The sequence below is a fragment of the Xiphophorus maculatus genome, chromosome 5, assembly GCF_002775205.1.
Source record: "Xiphophorus maculatus strain JP 163 A chromosome 5, X_maculatus-5.0-male, whole genome shotgun sequence".
NCBI classification, from domain to species: Eukaryota; Metazoa; Chordata; class Actinopteri; order Cyprinodontiformes; family Poeciliidae; genus Xiphophorus; species Xiphophorus maculatus.
The window spans coordinates 25,901,046-25,916,578 of NC_036447.1; the positions used below are offsets into that span (position 1 = coordinate 25,901,046).

General features: G+C 37.6%; 1 protein-coding gene across 18 annotated transcripts in view; it reads left to right on the top strand.

Moving 5' to 3' along the window:
* Window positions 1-15,533, top strand: part of cacna1a (calcium voltage-gated channel subunit alpha1 A) — a 133,198-nt gene that overhangs the window by 78,955 nt on the left and 38,710 nt on the right. For 11 of the 18 annotated variants that reach the window (XM_023333826.1, XM_023333825.1, XM_023333833.1 and 8 more), the window contains 14 exons: window positions 1,420-1,431; window positions 3,873-3,972; window positions 6,082-6,242; window positions 6,529-6,666; window positions 7,446-7,647; window positions 7,732-7,896; window positions 7,999-8,109; window positions 8,360-8,443; window positions 12,388-12,504; window positions 12,599-12,664; window positions 13,775-13,872; window positions 14,250-14,400; window positions 14,480-14,607; window positions 15,077-15,173. In XM_023333826.1, coding sequence (XP_023189594.1) covers window positions 1,420-1,431; window positions 3,873-3,972; window positions 6,082-6,242; window positions 6,529-6,666; window positions 7,446-7,647; window positions 7,732-7,896; window positions 7,999-8,109; window positions 8,360-8,443; window positions 12,388-12,504; window positions 12,599-12,664; window positions 13,775-13,872; window positions 14,250-14,400; window positions 14,480-14,607; window positions 15,077-15,173 — 1,630 coding nt within the window. The remainder of the gene's footprint in view (window positions 1-1,419; window positions 1,432-3,872; window positions 3,973-6,081; window positions 6,243-6,528; window positions 6,667-7,445; window positions 7,648-7,731; window positions 7,897-7,998; window positions 8,110-8,359; window positions 8,444-12,387; window positions 12,505-12,598; window positions 12,665-13,774; window positions 13,873-14,249; window positions 14,401-14,479; window positions 14,608-15,076; window positions 15,174-15,533) is intronic. The other 7 variants (XM_023333827.1, XM_023333830.1, XM_023333837.1 and 4 more) reach the window with 3 other exon arrangements.

The following is a 15,533-nucleotide window of genomic DNA, read 5'->3' on the forward strand; positions in this document are numbered from 1 at the left end:
ATGAAACCAGATAGCTCGACGAAGCATTGTACAGATGACCTTTTGTTGGCATGGAAACAGTACAATAGCTTCATATCTGTGTGCGTGTTATAAACACTGTACTGCTTCCGGCATTCTCCAAACAAACGCCGAATGTTTCGAAGCCGTGTGACTTTACCATGCATGTGGCGACAGTCCTCTGTGAGAATGCCATTTTGTGCTATTAAAAGCATGTGTGTGTGGGACGACACACACACACACACACATCCTGGTTTCTTGAGTGTCCACTCAGGACTGATGAGTGAATGTTGCTCTGAGGTCAAGCAAACCTGGAAAGGATCTCCTTGTAAAAGTTTAAAAAGCAATCCTCTTTTTCTGTGCAGATGTTGTGCATGCTAAGGAACTTTGATGCGAATTCCTCTAGGTGCTGCATCTATAACGAGGACAATTTGTGCTGAGGGTCCGGCCTAATTGATCATTATGGCCTGATTAGATAGGAGTCAGTGAAAATGGATGCACCGATTGAGATTTCACTTCCAATTACAAAGCTAGTCCTTCACCTGCGCTTGCAGTAGCGCTAAAGCAGAGGACGTCCACAGAAAGGAAGGATTTAGATTAAATTTGTCTTTTGTTGTGTTTGTGGATCCTGGAAAGTGCATCAGGTTTAAGCAATCCTGATAGAACAAATTGCATTTTTTCCAAGAATAATGGTGCCATAGTTTAAGTTAAGTTGGGAGTGTTACCTGAGCTTAAAACAAACATTGAAGCAAGAATGTAACTGTATAGTTTATGATACCAGTAAAGCAACAAAGTATGGATGTTTTTTTTTTGTTTGTTTCTTTGTTTGTTTCATGTGGCAGATAATCTGGTAACGTTGATTTTAGTATTTGGAAAACATCAGCTTAGGTATTTCAGCTTTCCCATGATTAGCTAAATATGCTGCCATTGCTTACTGCTAAGCAGCATACTTTGGTCTTTTCAGCAAATAATCGGCTTAAAAATATCGTATATATGATCATTCAGTAGTGTCCCAGAAGGATCTGTATAATTCAGACAAACAGGTTATATAAAACAAGGGAGACAGGAAATTACATGCTGCAGTCTGAGGGGGATTATGGGGAAAAAAATTTAGCCTCCATTTAAGGGTGGCTGGGGTATATTTGTAATCAGGTAGCCATCTTGCTGTCTTTCCTTCTATGTCTGTCTCTCATATAGATGTATCTTTTTCTACCTAACCCCCTTCTTTCTTTCTCTCTCTCTTTCTCTCTTGTCTTTTGTCGGTTTCTCTTTCAATGTGTGTTTCTCTGTCTCTCCGTATGCATGTGTGTGCGTGTGTGTGTTTTCTCTCTCTCTCTCTCTGTCCTCCTTGTTCCTCTGTCTTCCTCTCTGTCGCTCTCACCCTGACTTTCGCTGTCACCACCTTCGGTGAAACCCCGACAGGAGCAGCACCCGGTAAAGTTCCTCCTCTGTCCTCTCCCGCTCTGCTCCCCGCACACAGTAACCCGATCACGTTGGCTACTATCTCTTTCTTTCTTTGTTCTTCGGACCATTTTGTGCTCATTCTCGCCGTTTCGCTGCCACTCACTACCTTCCGTTGTCACCGTGAAACACACACTCAAAACACTTCCTCATGTTTATTTTTGGGGGGAGGGTTTTTTTTTTTTTTTTTTTTACACGTCTGTAATTTTTTTTTTTCTTTTGTCTTTGGGGACACCTGGAAAAATTCTAAAAAATCCCAGATTTTATTTAGAAAGTGCTCAATTGAGAATGTCATGGAAGAAGTCTATCAAAAAATATGTGTATACTTGCTTCCTTACATATCTAGCCACACAGAATTAATGAATATCTGTAATAGCAGAATAAATTACGAGAAAGATCTAACTTCAAAGAAGCATATACTTATACTCAACTGTTTTAAGAACATTGGTACAAAACACTAAGGACGGAAAACCCAATGTGTTGGTTTGAAATTGAGCTTATAGTTTGGCAGACATGTGATGTGATCTGTCCATTTCCCGTATTTGGATGGAATAATGATGCATTTATGAGCAAACTTGGCAGGAAATTGACTAAATGTCCAGGGCATGAAAAGCTTAACAGGTTTCGCAAACAATTTGATCAGCATTTTAGAGCACTTTATGCAGCTCAGTATCATTTTTAGCTAGACAGCATTCAGATGTTTGCTTTGACAAACCCAAACTTAAGGGACTGCAAATATAATTTGGCTTTCAAGAGCTATTTTTATTTAGTTATTTATTTTTATTTTTTTGCCAAACATTACTTTAAGTAATTAAAATATCAAATTTATTTATGCTAAGATCTAAAAAAAAAAATGTATATACATAGAGCTCTGGAAAAAATAAAGAGCCCACTTCACTGGACCCCATTGAAAGCCTCCCGGTTATTCCACCTAATATTGATTTCTGAACTCTTCCTGAGTTAAAACGTTAGAGTTGTTGTTTCTAAACAAATATGAACTTGTTTTCTTTGCATTATTTGCTTGGAATTTCAGAGACATGATGTCAAAGTTCATTTTACTCAAACATATAAAGAATAAAATCAGAGAACTGAGCATTTTTGCAGTGGTCTCTTAATTTTTTCCAGAGCTATATATATGTATGTACAGTGTATATATATATATATCTATGTATATATATATATTATTTCTACAGTCAATGTTTAGTGTACGCACATAGGAATGTGAGGGAGCGTTTGACACCTTTGACCTTCCGGGGCTTTACGCTAACACTCTAAAGCTGCTTTCATCGAGAGACCTCCATGCTGCTCAGACTTAAATGAGCAACGTCTATTGATTGTCGTCTGAGTCGCTCGTTGGCGGACACACAAACACCCACACGGCGACACTTGCAAGCTGCCAAGACTCCGACTCAATCAATCAGCGCTAAATTCATCTGTCGTTAATTTTCTGTCGCAGGAACGGAGTTCGTAGTTTTAGAGGGAGCCTTGATAGACCCGTCTTTATGCCCAGACTTGGCAGGTGTCCACGTCCCTCTGCTTTTTTTTTTCCTTCAGAATGACCCATCCACTTACTGTAAATATTAAGTGTTCTGTTTATTACCTTAATACAATTTTTTTTAACCTTCTTTCAGGAACTTAGCGTTAACGTTGTCGGCTTAACTTTTAATAATTTATTTCTGCTCCTTTTTACGACTCGTTTATTTGCTTTTCTTCGTGGGATAAGGTTTTGTGTTCTGTGAGCAACATCACCGGTCCAAATATTCTCGCATAGCCTCCATTTCCAGACGTTTATCTTACCCTTTTTTCCACAGAAGTGCATTGATATGTATGATTTCTGAAATCTTGGCGAAAAAAAAAAAGTCAGTGGAAGCTATGTGGAAAACAAAAACCTGTTTACACACGTCCATGTGGAGATAATTGTAGGATTATGCTTAAGTAACCCTAGTGGTGCGACATTCGAAGGGCCGACTTCCCATTTTCACATCCAGAAATGTTCACTTCTTTCGAAGAGTCGAACAGCGTGCCACTGTAAAAGAAAGAAAGAGGTTTGGCCGGGCACTCTGCCGGGGAGTTGCCTGTCGCTGCGCAATGAGTGATTTACGGTGATGAAGACTGTATTAAACATTGATGATGGTGCTTCTTGATGTCCATGAAACCAAGAGGTCAGACAAAACCTATTGTGTTCTCTCCCCGCTGGTTTCATGTTTGACTTGTTTATTTTTCTGCAAAAAACACCAAACAAAAAAAACACAGCAATGATTGCCCACACAAATTAAATGCGTCATGTGTTATCTTTTAAATAAAAGCGAAAAGGGTGTGGTGAGAGCCCTTTGTGACTCATCTGTGTAATGTCGCCTCTGTTCTGCTGTCTAACATTTCAATTTTGCTGTTTCTGTTCCATGCTCAAACACTAGGGGGAGCAGCAAAGGCAAAGACATCAGTACAATCAAATCTCTGCGTGTGCTGAGGGTGCTGCGTCCCCTTAAGACCATCAAGCGTCTCCCCAAGTTAAAGGTAGAATTTAAAAAGCTGTGCTGATTTGTCTTATTTCAGAATCTTTTCATGTGAAGCTGTTTGATTCTTGTCTTGTACAAAAAAGTCTTAATAGTTCCAAATTAGTAGCATCGATTGTTTAAAAGGAAAGTATTTGATTTCTAGGCACAGCGTGCGATTTTATAGCACAGTCAAGTAATTGTGTTGACTTCAGTTGTTCTAAAACTGCTACATATGTCAAATAGGACATAAATGTAGTTTGACTTTGTAATGTAACACCTTGAAATTGGGCCTCTGTCTCTTTAAGAAAGTCTTGGTCTCTCTGAAACTCCGCCGTCAGGAAGTCATCACAACATGGCTCCTCTGCTAACCCTTTAACAACGTTTTTACCAGCATTTTGCTGAGAAGTAGCTCGTACAATGAGCTCAGCAGATTCACCAGGTGTTTGCTAATTGCTGCTGGCTAGTCTGAAGGAGCTGAGTGGGGGACGGCTGCTCTGTAAGGGGGAAGCTCAAAAACTGCAGCTCCGAGGTTTATCTTTTGTCCTCGAAGGCGGTGCTGGGTCCAACCAAGTGTTTTGCACAGCTGAATGGTTGCCATGGGAGATTACATGATGTAATGCTCAAAAAAGTCAACTATACATAATACCGATCCTTTAAGTTTTTATAGCTGTTAAGAACATGCATGAATCATAAGATTTTTTTTTTTTTTTTACTACCGACTCATTTTCAAAACAAATTGTGTAAAATTGCATGTCAACAGGGATGACTATTTGTCTTATGATTAATTTTTTAGTTTTTAGACTGTTAGAAATAAAAACACACAACTCTACATTAGTCCATGCAGGATGAGGGGAATTTAGTTTTCATTAATCTGCAACTGTAGTAACTTCCACACACGGCAACCCAATGTTAGAGACCAAAGGAGAAAAAAAAAACAACTCCTTGCTAATCTTTTTATGCTGCTTCGGCATCTGTGAAAAAATTGATCTCTTGCAAACACAGCAGAGACGACTGCCATCTCAGACATGAGCTCTGTGCAGAAGAAGGCATGGATCTGCTGTGCATCAGAGGGTGGCAGCCTGTTCAGTATTCAAGAAGGAAAAAGATTAAACCAAACAATATCTGGATGAAAAAGTTCAATCTGACGCACTCATAAAATTTGGTGTAATTTGTGTGTCGCCGTCGTCCAGGAGGAGTGAACGCTGCAGTGACTCAATTCAATCTGCTGGATTTCTTTAGATAGAAAATGTTTTAAACTAATTTGGAATAATGAATTCAACTGATAACAGGGATCAGTTAGAACACACGTGGTTGAATTTGTAAATTCCTCGAGAAATTTATTGTGAATTGGGGCTGCACAGATAAACTGAATTGAATTGAATACTCAGTGGATAGTTTTCAGATACGTCTCTAAATATTAGAGCTGCACAGATCATGAGTTTATGTCGCCAATAACGATTTCACTTGATTTCAGATTCTTCCTACTTCCTATAAATAACGACTAAATGTTTTTTTTCCCCTTTTTTTTGATGAAAAGATTTCAATGTTTATTTTTAAGTAAAACAATTAATTTCCTCCAATTTTCCGCAGTCGTTTCTGTTTGCATGGGTGAAAATATGCAAATACGCTAAAATATTTAATGTTATGGGATATTATTTTAAAAATAAATAAATATTAGAACTACATTATATATCTACACTCCAAAAAATTAAATGTGCATCATATTAAACCACATTTAATTTTTTTAAATAATAATAATAATAATAATTAAACAAATCAGAAAATAGGGGAAAATCTTGAGAAAATTTTAACATAACTAAATGAAAAAGAAAACTAATAGACAAATTAGATTGTAAATAAAATGTACAATTAAATTATAAAAAATTAATTTGTCACACAGCATAATCAAAAAGTTGGCAACGTCCTTATCTTATATTTTCTGAATGCAACATTCAGCACCTTTTTGAAGCCGTTTTAATTCTTTCTAAATTTGTTGCCAATTTTGGCGGGATTAGTTCTCCATAGGTTTTATCAAGTGATTAAGAGTTTTTATTGTTATATTTCATATTATTGCTACCTCTGTAACGTCACAACAACTTCTACTTCTTCTTCTTGTGTGACCTTGCAGGCAGTGTTTGACTGCGTGGTGAACTCCCTGAAGAATGTGTTGAACATTTTGATCGTCTACATGCTCTTCATGTTCATCTTCGCCGTTGTGGCTGTGCAGCTGTTCAAGGGTCGCTTCTTCTACTGCACAGACGAATCCAAAGAGTTTGCACGGGACTGCAGGTGGGTTAGGAAACAACAAATCGAGTATCGGAGCACTTCCTTTCTGTCCATATTGCTCGTCTTCCTGCAAAGTTACACTAAACTGAGTCTTTCGGTTGTCATTTTCCAATCAGTGGATTTGTTCTACTGTTATAGACATTTGAAGGATTTATGAAAATTAAGACGTGTTAAGGTTTAGTTGTTCATGTGCTACCACCTAGTGGCAATCACTTGGTATTTCTGGGTTGTCCCTTTGATTAAAAACATCGAAATATTTGCTGGAATTTGTTGTTCTTCAACATTGCAGGGGCGAATATTTAGTCTATGAAAAAGACGAGGTAAAAGCCGAGAAGCGGGAATGGAAGAAGTACGATTTTCACTACGACAACGTGGCTTGGGCCTTGCTCACCCTCTTCACCGTCTCCACCGGAGAGGGGTGGCCACAGTGAGTGGACAGTTCACACTTACCATAGGAAAACAAAAAAAACAATGAAAAACCTTCAAAACTGTTTATGATGAGGCTGATTCGATTCAAGATGGCGTTCAAAAAGCAGCACAGACACTATTTCCTTTTTTTCCTTCAAGAATAATAAAATGTATATTGCTTTTGCTTACTGTGTTTGTCTCTGGATAAGAATAAAGCTGTATTCTTTTTATACATACATTGTTAGGCTTTTTGAGATAAATAATCTCTATTTCGCATCACCTATGTACAATTGGATGATTTGATGATAAATATTGGATCAGTTCTAATAATTAAGTTGTGGTGCAGGAACAGCTTGACAAATTCTCAGTAATGTATAAATAAATGATTGAATTGAAACAATTTTCTCTATAAAGTGCCTTGAGAAGACATTTGTTGTTGGCGCTACACAATCAAACTGAACTGAATCGAATAACAAAGTTTGATAAGCATCTCGGAGCCATTCGCATAAAATGCATGTCCACTTCTTAGCCGTGATCGAGCCTCTGGTGTAAAAACAAAACCAGCTGAACGCGAGAGTGCTTTTATTTTGAAAAGAAGAAAGCGTTTTTAGAGGCTGGGGTCCAAAATGTTGACCTCGAGGAGCTAAAATCACAGATGTTTGGATAAAACAAAACGTGATCCGATTGCTGGGTGTTACGATTGCAAATAGCGTGGTTTTTTTTTTTTAATCAGTTTCTCACCTTATGTAATATTCAATGTTTTTTTCTAACTAATCTTTTTGACTCCTCCTCTTGCAGAGTGTTAAAGCACTCAGTGGACTCTACTTATGAGGATCAGGGCCCAAGCCCGGGATACAGGATGGAAATGTCCATCTTTTACGTGGTGTACTTCGTTGTCTTCCCTTTCTTCTTTGTCAACATCTTCGTGGCTCTCATTATCATCACCTTCCAGGAGCAAGGGGATAAGATGATGGAAGACTACAGCTTAGAAAAGAACGAGGTGAGGGAACGATTGGGAAGCTTTTCTACACTTATCGGACGTATTTGTTCTGATGTTCTGTGGGGGTTTTTTATCTTTCTTCAGAGAGCCTGTATAGATTTCGCCATTAATGCCAAACCTCTGACTCGCCACATGCCAAAGAACAAACTGAGCTTCCAGTATCGGATGTGGCATTTCGTAGTGTCCCCTCCCTTTGAGTACAGCATCATGGCTCTGATTGCACTCAACACGATCGTCCTCATGATGAAGGTATGAAAACGGAAAAGGTTACGCAGTCTTATCCTCGAGCAGCACAAAACTTTATCATGAATCTCTTCGGTTCTTTTTCTGTCTTTCTGTGTGTGTCAACAGCATTACGAAGCAAATGTAGCTTACGATAATGTGCTGAAGTACCTGAACATTGTGTTCACCGCCTTCTTCTTTATGGAATCTATCCTGAAAATCATTGCTTTTGGTCCCTTGGTAAGTCCTATTACACACACGCACACCTGCAAACTGTTCGTTTATCTAGGGCGAGCCTCTCTATGCATTCCTGTGTTTCAGACCATTTTTCATTCGTAAAGCGGGATATTTCAGAAGACAATAGCTTCTGAAATAATTTTCAGACGATAATTATTTCTGAAAAAAGCTGTTTTTTTCCTGTCCCTGAAAGGCGTGCGCCATTTAACTTGTCCCGTCGTTATGGTCGCCTTCCCACTTTTCTGTCTTTCAGAACTACTTCAGAGACGCCTGGAACGTTTTTGATTTTGTGTCAGTCATTGGAAGCATTACTGACATATTGGTAACAGAGTTTTGGGTAAGTGTTGTGGCTTGATTGTCCAATAGCACACTTGTGGATGTCCAGATAAAAGCTAAAGTGTTTCTAAAAGAAACATAAACAAAAAAAAAAACACATTAGTAAAGCAGATATATCTGCCGGTTCCAGGTGCGGAATGATGACTGTTTACATTTTTTTGCAAATCTTTGTATGTGTTGCTACCGAAAACCAGTTCGTTTCTGGGACATACAGTTTGAAGTGCGTAAAAGAGTAGTTAACAAAAAAAAAAAAGCCGAGTTCCAAACAGATTATCACCTAGAAATTACCATGTTAGCATGCAAAAAAAAAAAAAAAAAAAACTAGCCGTGTTTTCAGGATATCACTGTGAGATTTGTTTACATTTACCACCAGGTTAGCAATTTCTGTAAAAGTTAGTCTAGATGTATTCTTTATTTTTATGTATTGCTCAAGCTTTAATCGTTTTTGTTACAGTGTATTGATTAGCCTGTGATGTGGAATCAGAGAGAAGCTGAATGTGCTTTATTAAAACCTAACTGTTGTTGCTTTTCAGTGCTTTTTTTAAACTGGCGCCTGTAATGATGCTGTCTTCCTCTTCTATCTCTTTACATGCTTTCTTTAACCCTATCTACTCTGTTGGCGCCCTTCGCCTCCTCTACTCCTTCCTGTTCTGATATAATCCATCCAATCAAAATGCACTATGAAATCCTTCATCGTGTTATACATCCATGCTGCACCATGCCATGTGGTGGTGCTGTGATGATGATGGTGATGGTGTGTGTTTGGCCCTCCCGTCCCCCCTCCCCTCGCCCATCATGGCCCCACCCAAAACCAACCACCACCTCCTTCTTCGGAAAAATTAAAAAAAAAAAAAAAATCTGTTTAACCCAATCACGATTTACCTCAACTTAACCAAAAACAACAACAATAAACTAAAAATAAAACCTCCTCACCATTCATCTGTCTACATCTTCGCACATGTAGAATCTGGTTGGTTTGTAATTTATTTTTCAAAGCTTCCTGCTGCACTGTCATGCGGTTCCCCGATTAATTTCTTACCCTCAGCAACCCTGTCTCTCATGCGTTGACCCTTGACCCCCACAGCATGTGCTTTTTGGATAAGTCCTATTAAGCTCAACTCTCAAACTGTCGAGTTGTTAATATAAACTTTAAACTATATGTGGGAAAACAACTGTGTCCGCGGTAAATTATATCACATTAGAGTCTGAGAAACTTTTAGCCCAATATGACCAAAATGGATTACAGGAAATTCAAGATGCAGTTTGAAGGTTTCAGCATCTGAAAAATTACTACAGTAGGGGCCGAACAACAGCCAAAGTACCATTCTTAAAATAGCTAATCCTGTGACTGTACAGGGGTGACATATTTTTTATTCTTTATTTTATCTACAACTACTACTCAGTGGTATTTGTTATTGTGTCTTGTCTCTATGCTGTAACTGCGAAGTAATTTCCCCGCTGGGATGAATAAAGTACTTCTATTCTATTCTTTATTATTTTATCAGTTACTTTTTTGTAAATTTGATATATATTTTTTTTTCAACCATGACTAAATACATACTAAATAATAATAAGGCCACTTGTTTAACTGGCTATAGATTAGTTTCTTAAATAATTAAAATATTTTATGTCTGCCATGCAGAAAAACGCTAAAAGATGATAGCACAATGATACCCTGAACCTTTATCCCCCAAATTTGTGAACCCTGGAGCCGAGGCACACGGCTCTAGTAACAGTGTAATATAAAAAGTACTAAGGGCCTTTTTGGTGCCAACTTCCACCCAGGGGAAATTTGCCCCAGCAAAATGTTCCTGGAAAAGGTTCCTTAGTTGGGAACATGCCTTAAAAAAGATGCACTTAAAAAAGAGAGTGTGGCCTAATTGGTTTGATTTAGTGATTAAAACCTTTTTTATGTTGTTTTAAATTTGAGTGAAAGATTTTCAGTATACTGGGGGATCCAAAAGCATTTGCACAATCATTCAATAAATTAGAATATTATCGAAAAGTTCGTTTATTTCAGCAACCTTATTGCTAGCTGTATCACTAAGTGAGCATTACTGCCCACTAAAGCCTGCTGATGCATTATATATACATCCCCAGGATTGCATTGAAAATATTTTTGCTGGTATCTAGTGGTTGAAGCTACGCTAAATTACACATCATTTTTAATGGTGTGTTTTGCTTTTTTAATAGTAACACACTCAAGAAATTATAATATTATTGTAAAGTTCATTTATTTATGCAAGCCTCACTAAGTTAAACATATCATTTAGGTAGATGGATGTTCGAAAGCCCTTATTTCTGTTAATTATGATTTTCCGCTTACAGTTAACGCAAACATAGCATCTAAAGTTAGAATATTACTGTAGAGCAATAAAAAAATGACATTTTTTCATACAGAAATGTAGCCTTAATGAAAAGTATGTTGAATAACAGCTGCATGAAGGTTGATCGTTTACAAAAGAAAGTTTTAATCTGACCAGTGAGCCTCATCAGAATGCATATTCTAATTTATTAAATATGACCTTAGCTAACAAAGCCTACCAGGCAATGCTCATCTTGTAGAATAAAAAAGCTTTGAGTGCAGCTACTGGCGCATGTTTTAAAGTTCCCAATGGGCTCAGTCTTGCTGGCTCTCTCTGGTCTGCATGTGGGCCAACTATCAAGCAGTATGCTGCCATGCCATGTCATGCTTACACTGAGGTTGCATGCTAATCCCTCCATCTTCCCCTCCTTCTTCTCCCCTCTCATGCTGGTTTTACAGCCTTGTCTGTCAACCACCAAAATGCGAAAAAGCCGACCTGGAAGTTTGTAATGGACCGCTTGTGGCATCTTTATATTAACCTGTTAGCACAATGCTAGGACGATTAGCACAGTGTACAGTTAGCATTCCTGATAGCCTATCTGTGTTGTAAAGTAGCTGTGAGATTTCCAAAAGTGCAAATATTTCCCAATGTGGCATTTTCCGTCTTAAAATAGAAACCGATTAATTGGTGAAGAGAAATGTTTCTGTTCTACATTTAGCTTCTTGCTATCTGCTCACATGTAACATTTTGTTGTTGCTGTTAAAGCCGACATAAAAAACATTTAGTGTTCTTTCTAGAAGCTTCTTCGTAATTCCTTTTAACAACATTTTAATAAGCAGAATGATAGGGAAATGGCTAACAGAGTCTTCTTCACTCAGTGACCACTTCCACACAGAGAAGCCTGGTGCATTTTCTGATGTGTAAAAGATTTTATATTGTCTGGATCAAAAATCAAGTGGGCTCTTTTCACCTCGCTAGTGTTTTTTTTTTTTTTAATTTGTTTCTGTATAATAAATAAGCGTAATAATTATTACAAAAGTATAAATATGTTTAGAGCATAAAAAATATTTCCAAACAGAATAATGAAGCGACATAATTGGTGGTACAGGCAACCCAAACTCCAGGTCTTTGCTTTAGGAAGTATATATTTGCCCTGTGTGTGATTGTGTGTGTGTGTGTGTGTGTGTGTGTGTGGGCGTGTACACTTCACCAGGGGTGTGTGTACATGCATGTGGTTGACAGGCAAAGTTCTCCAGTCTGTATGTAGCCTGCTTGCATCAGCGATCAGTGCATTTGATTATATAAAAAAAATGCTGTATAAGATTGGATGATGACCATAAAATTCTTTGAATTAGAGATCACCTTCTTTTCTTTCCCACTTTTTAATTATTTATTAATTTATTTATTTTTTGTTCCCCCCTCCCCCTCTGTCTTTCATTTTCACTTATATCTCAGTACCGGTATGTTTGAGGTTAGATGAGTTTTATTGGTTTTTGATTTCTCCTCTTTGGTCTTCTCTTTCCTCCACTGTTTATTTTGTCTTTTTTTGTTGTTGTTAAGTTCCTTCATTATCGTAGCGGATGTTTGTGAAGATACTGTCGCTTTGTGACGCTGACAACATGCCATGTTTGTGCCGCAGGACAATTTCATCAACTTGAGCTTTCTGAGGCTTTTCAGGGCGGCTCGCCTCATTAAGCTCCTGAGACAGGGAGAAACGATCCGGATCTTACTGTGGACGTTTGTCCAGTCCTTCAAGGTATTTAATAATTTAAAAATAAATTTAAAAAAAAACAAGAGTAGAAAATATGAGAGATGAAACTAACAAATATCTCTCATTCCTGCTGTGTTAGGCTCTGCCCTATGTGTGTCTGCTCATAGCCATGCTCTTCTTCATCTATGCCATCATTGGCATGCAGGTAAGTTCTGCTGACAGACACATATATATATATTTATATATATATATATATATATATATATATATATATATATATATATATATATATACTTTGTTGCCCCAAAATATTAAGAAAAACTCTTTACCTGCTATTGAGGCAGCTTCAAAAGTCCAATTTTTTATTACATTTTTTAAGAGATCTTTAATCAGAATATGGGGATCCATTAATGAGGACATATTGGACTTAAATGTGATATACATTTGGAAATGTATTCATGCATAAAGTATTATGTGTATTATGTCCAGTAAATCTGTGATTATGTGTGAAACCCCAAATTATCTTTTGGGTAATGTCAGATAATCAATACATATCAGTTTGTATTAATCTTCTCATTTCTAGCTAGCAAAGCACAAAACTTACCCAAGAAAATGATAGTTTTTCTTTGTGTAATTCATATGTTGTCCTACTGCCTTTGCCGTTTCATAGCAAAAATAACAACTTTAGATTCAAGAAAACCCCGTTGTCAGGGGCCGGAATGCCATTAGGTTTTATTGGTTTATTATATCTTTTAAGATAACACAGCCTTTCTCCTGTCAACCTGTAAGCAACAAACCATACTTGTTTTCCAGTCTTCTGTAATTTTAAGGCCATTAAATTAAAAATGAAACACGCAAAGAGTCAAAGGTACAGCAACATTGCAATATTTGACTTTGAGGTGAATTTGGTGGAAAGAATGGGCATTAAATAGAATTTTTTTCCAAAACTTGTGAATATTCTCTCTGAAGAATGATGGACTTCACATAGTTTGGAAATTGCCTCATAGCAATTTACAGGTTAATAGCTATCATATTGTTTGCACTGATGTATTTTGGGTTTTTTGGCTTTGTATTTTTGCACACCTGCATGAAAACAACCAAACTGCTGAATCTCCTGTTTTTCATTTGCTGAAGCTCAAGTAATGAAACTCCTTTAATTAGCATCTCCCGTTGGTACTTTGTCTCTGCAATCCTGTGGAGACAGCAAGTGTATAACTTAGTTTTCTCCATGATTGTAAATGCACGAACATAAAATGTCTGTTAATCTGGCATTAAAAGACATTATTATTTTCTTTTTTATTGTGTTTTTGTTTAGTTGTTTGGAAACATAGCTCTTGACGAGGAGGAAGAAACTGCTATCAACGAGCATAACAACTTCAGAACATTCATTATGGCCCTAATGCTGCTGTTCAGGTGAGATGTTTCAGTTTTCTATTTGTTTGTCTTGGTTTGTTGATAAATAATATAAAATCTGTTATAGTGATATTACAAGGACATCTCAATAAATTAGAACATCATGTCTTACTGTTGTTGTTTTTTTCTTTCAATGATCTTCATTTTTTATTACTTATTCCAATTTCCCAAGAAACTGAATTTTGGGTTTTGGTTAGACGGTTAGTCAGAATCATCAATTCTGCCAAAAAATAAATCGCTACGATCTAGATATGAATTTAACTTCTCAAATTGAATTGTTGAAATAAGTTGACATTCCAGTGATATTCATTTTATTGAGGTGCGCTCAATAAAATATTAGCATATTATGAAAGTGGTGTCTTTCCGTTTCTATGCAGAAGTGCTACGGGTGAGGCGTGGCATGAAATCATGCTGGCATGCCTGGGAGAGAAGAAATGCGACCCAGAGTCAGGAAGTACCGGGAAGGAGTGTGGCAGCACCTTCGCCTACACCTACTTTGTCTCCTTTATTTTCCTCTGCTCCTTCCTGGTGAGGAATCGTTGGACTTATTGTTAAACCGAACCTGGACAAAACCTCATACGGATATTTCCTTCTTCCTCTCTCCCAGATGCTGAATCTCTTTGTGGCCGTCATCATGGACAACTTCGAGTACCTCACCAGAGACTCGTCCATCCTGGGGCCGCACCACTTGGACGAATACGTAAGGATATGGGCCGAGTACGACCCAGCCGCCTGGTGAGTGGCGACCAATCATTCTCACGCAGTTACACTCCACTGATTTTTATCTGCGGCACCAATATTTGTCTGCTCTCCTCACCGCTGACGTTTTCCTCCCATCCCAAAAATGGGACAAAGAGCCCTTGGCAGACGTGGGTTGATGAAACGCCGTGTCGACGCAGTCTGAGCAAAAATGTTTTCCAGGCTAAACAATAACTTTTTTTTTAGCTTCTCCGATTTCTTTTTTATTTTTATTGTAATGTTGTATGCCAATGACATAAATGTTACCCACCCCTTTTTGCCTTTTCCTTATTATGTGTTTCTGATTTTTTTTTCTCAGTGAATAAGAGCTCTTTTCTTCTCTATATTTTGTTATTCCTCTCTTTTTCTCGTCCACTCTTTTTTGTTTGTTTTGTTTTGTTTATGGTTTTTTTTGGGATTTTGTATGCTCCCTCACCTAACTCCCCTCCTTGTATTTTTCTTGCAGCGGGCGCATACATTATAAGGATATGTACAGTTTATTGCGAGTTATCTCCCCTCCTCTGGGCCTTGGCAAGAAATGCCCACATAGGGTGGCCTGCAAGGTTTGGACCAAACCCATAAAACACAAACTTAAACGCAACCTGCTCGCCTTTTAAGAAACTGGAATGAGTGTTGCTCTTTATCACTTTTAAGACAAGTTCTTTCGTAGTTTTTTTTCTCTTTTTTTTTTTTTATTATTTCCGTTGGTTTGACTTTTCTGTTCGGGTTTGCATTTTCCAGTTGTTTTGAATTCATTTCACCACTGAATCATTAATCTTTTCCTTTGGTTGTTGTTTTGGGAGGGGGTCTGTTGTTTATGCATTCTGACATGATGATGAGAATGTTTGGGACAATGCAGAAATGCACACACACTCTCTTGCATATGATCACAAACACACTGATAATGGTGTGTGAAGCATGAA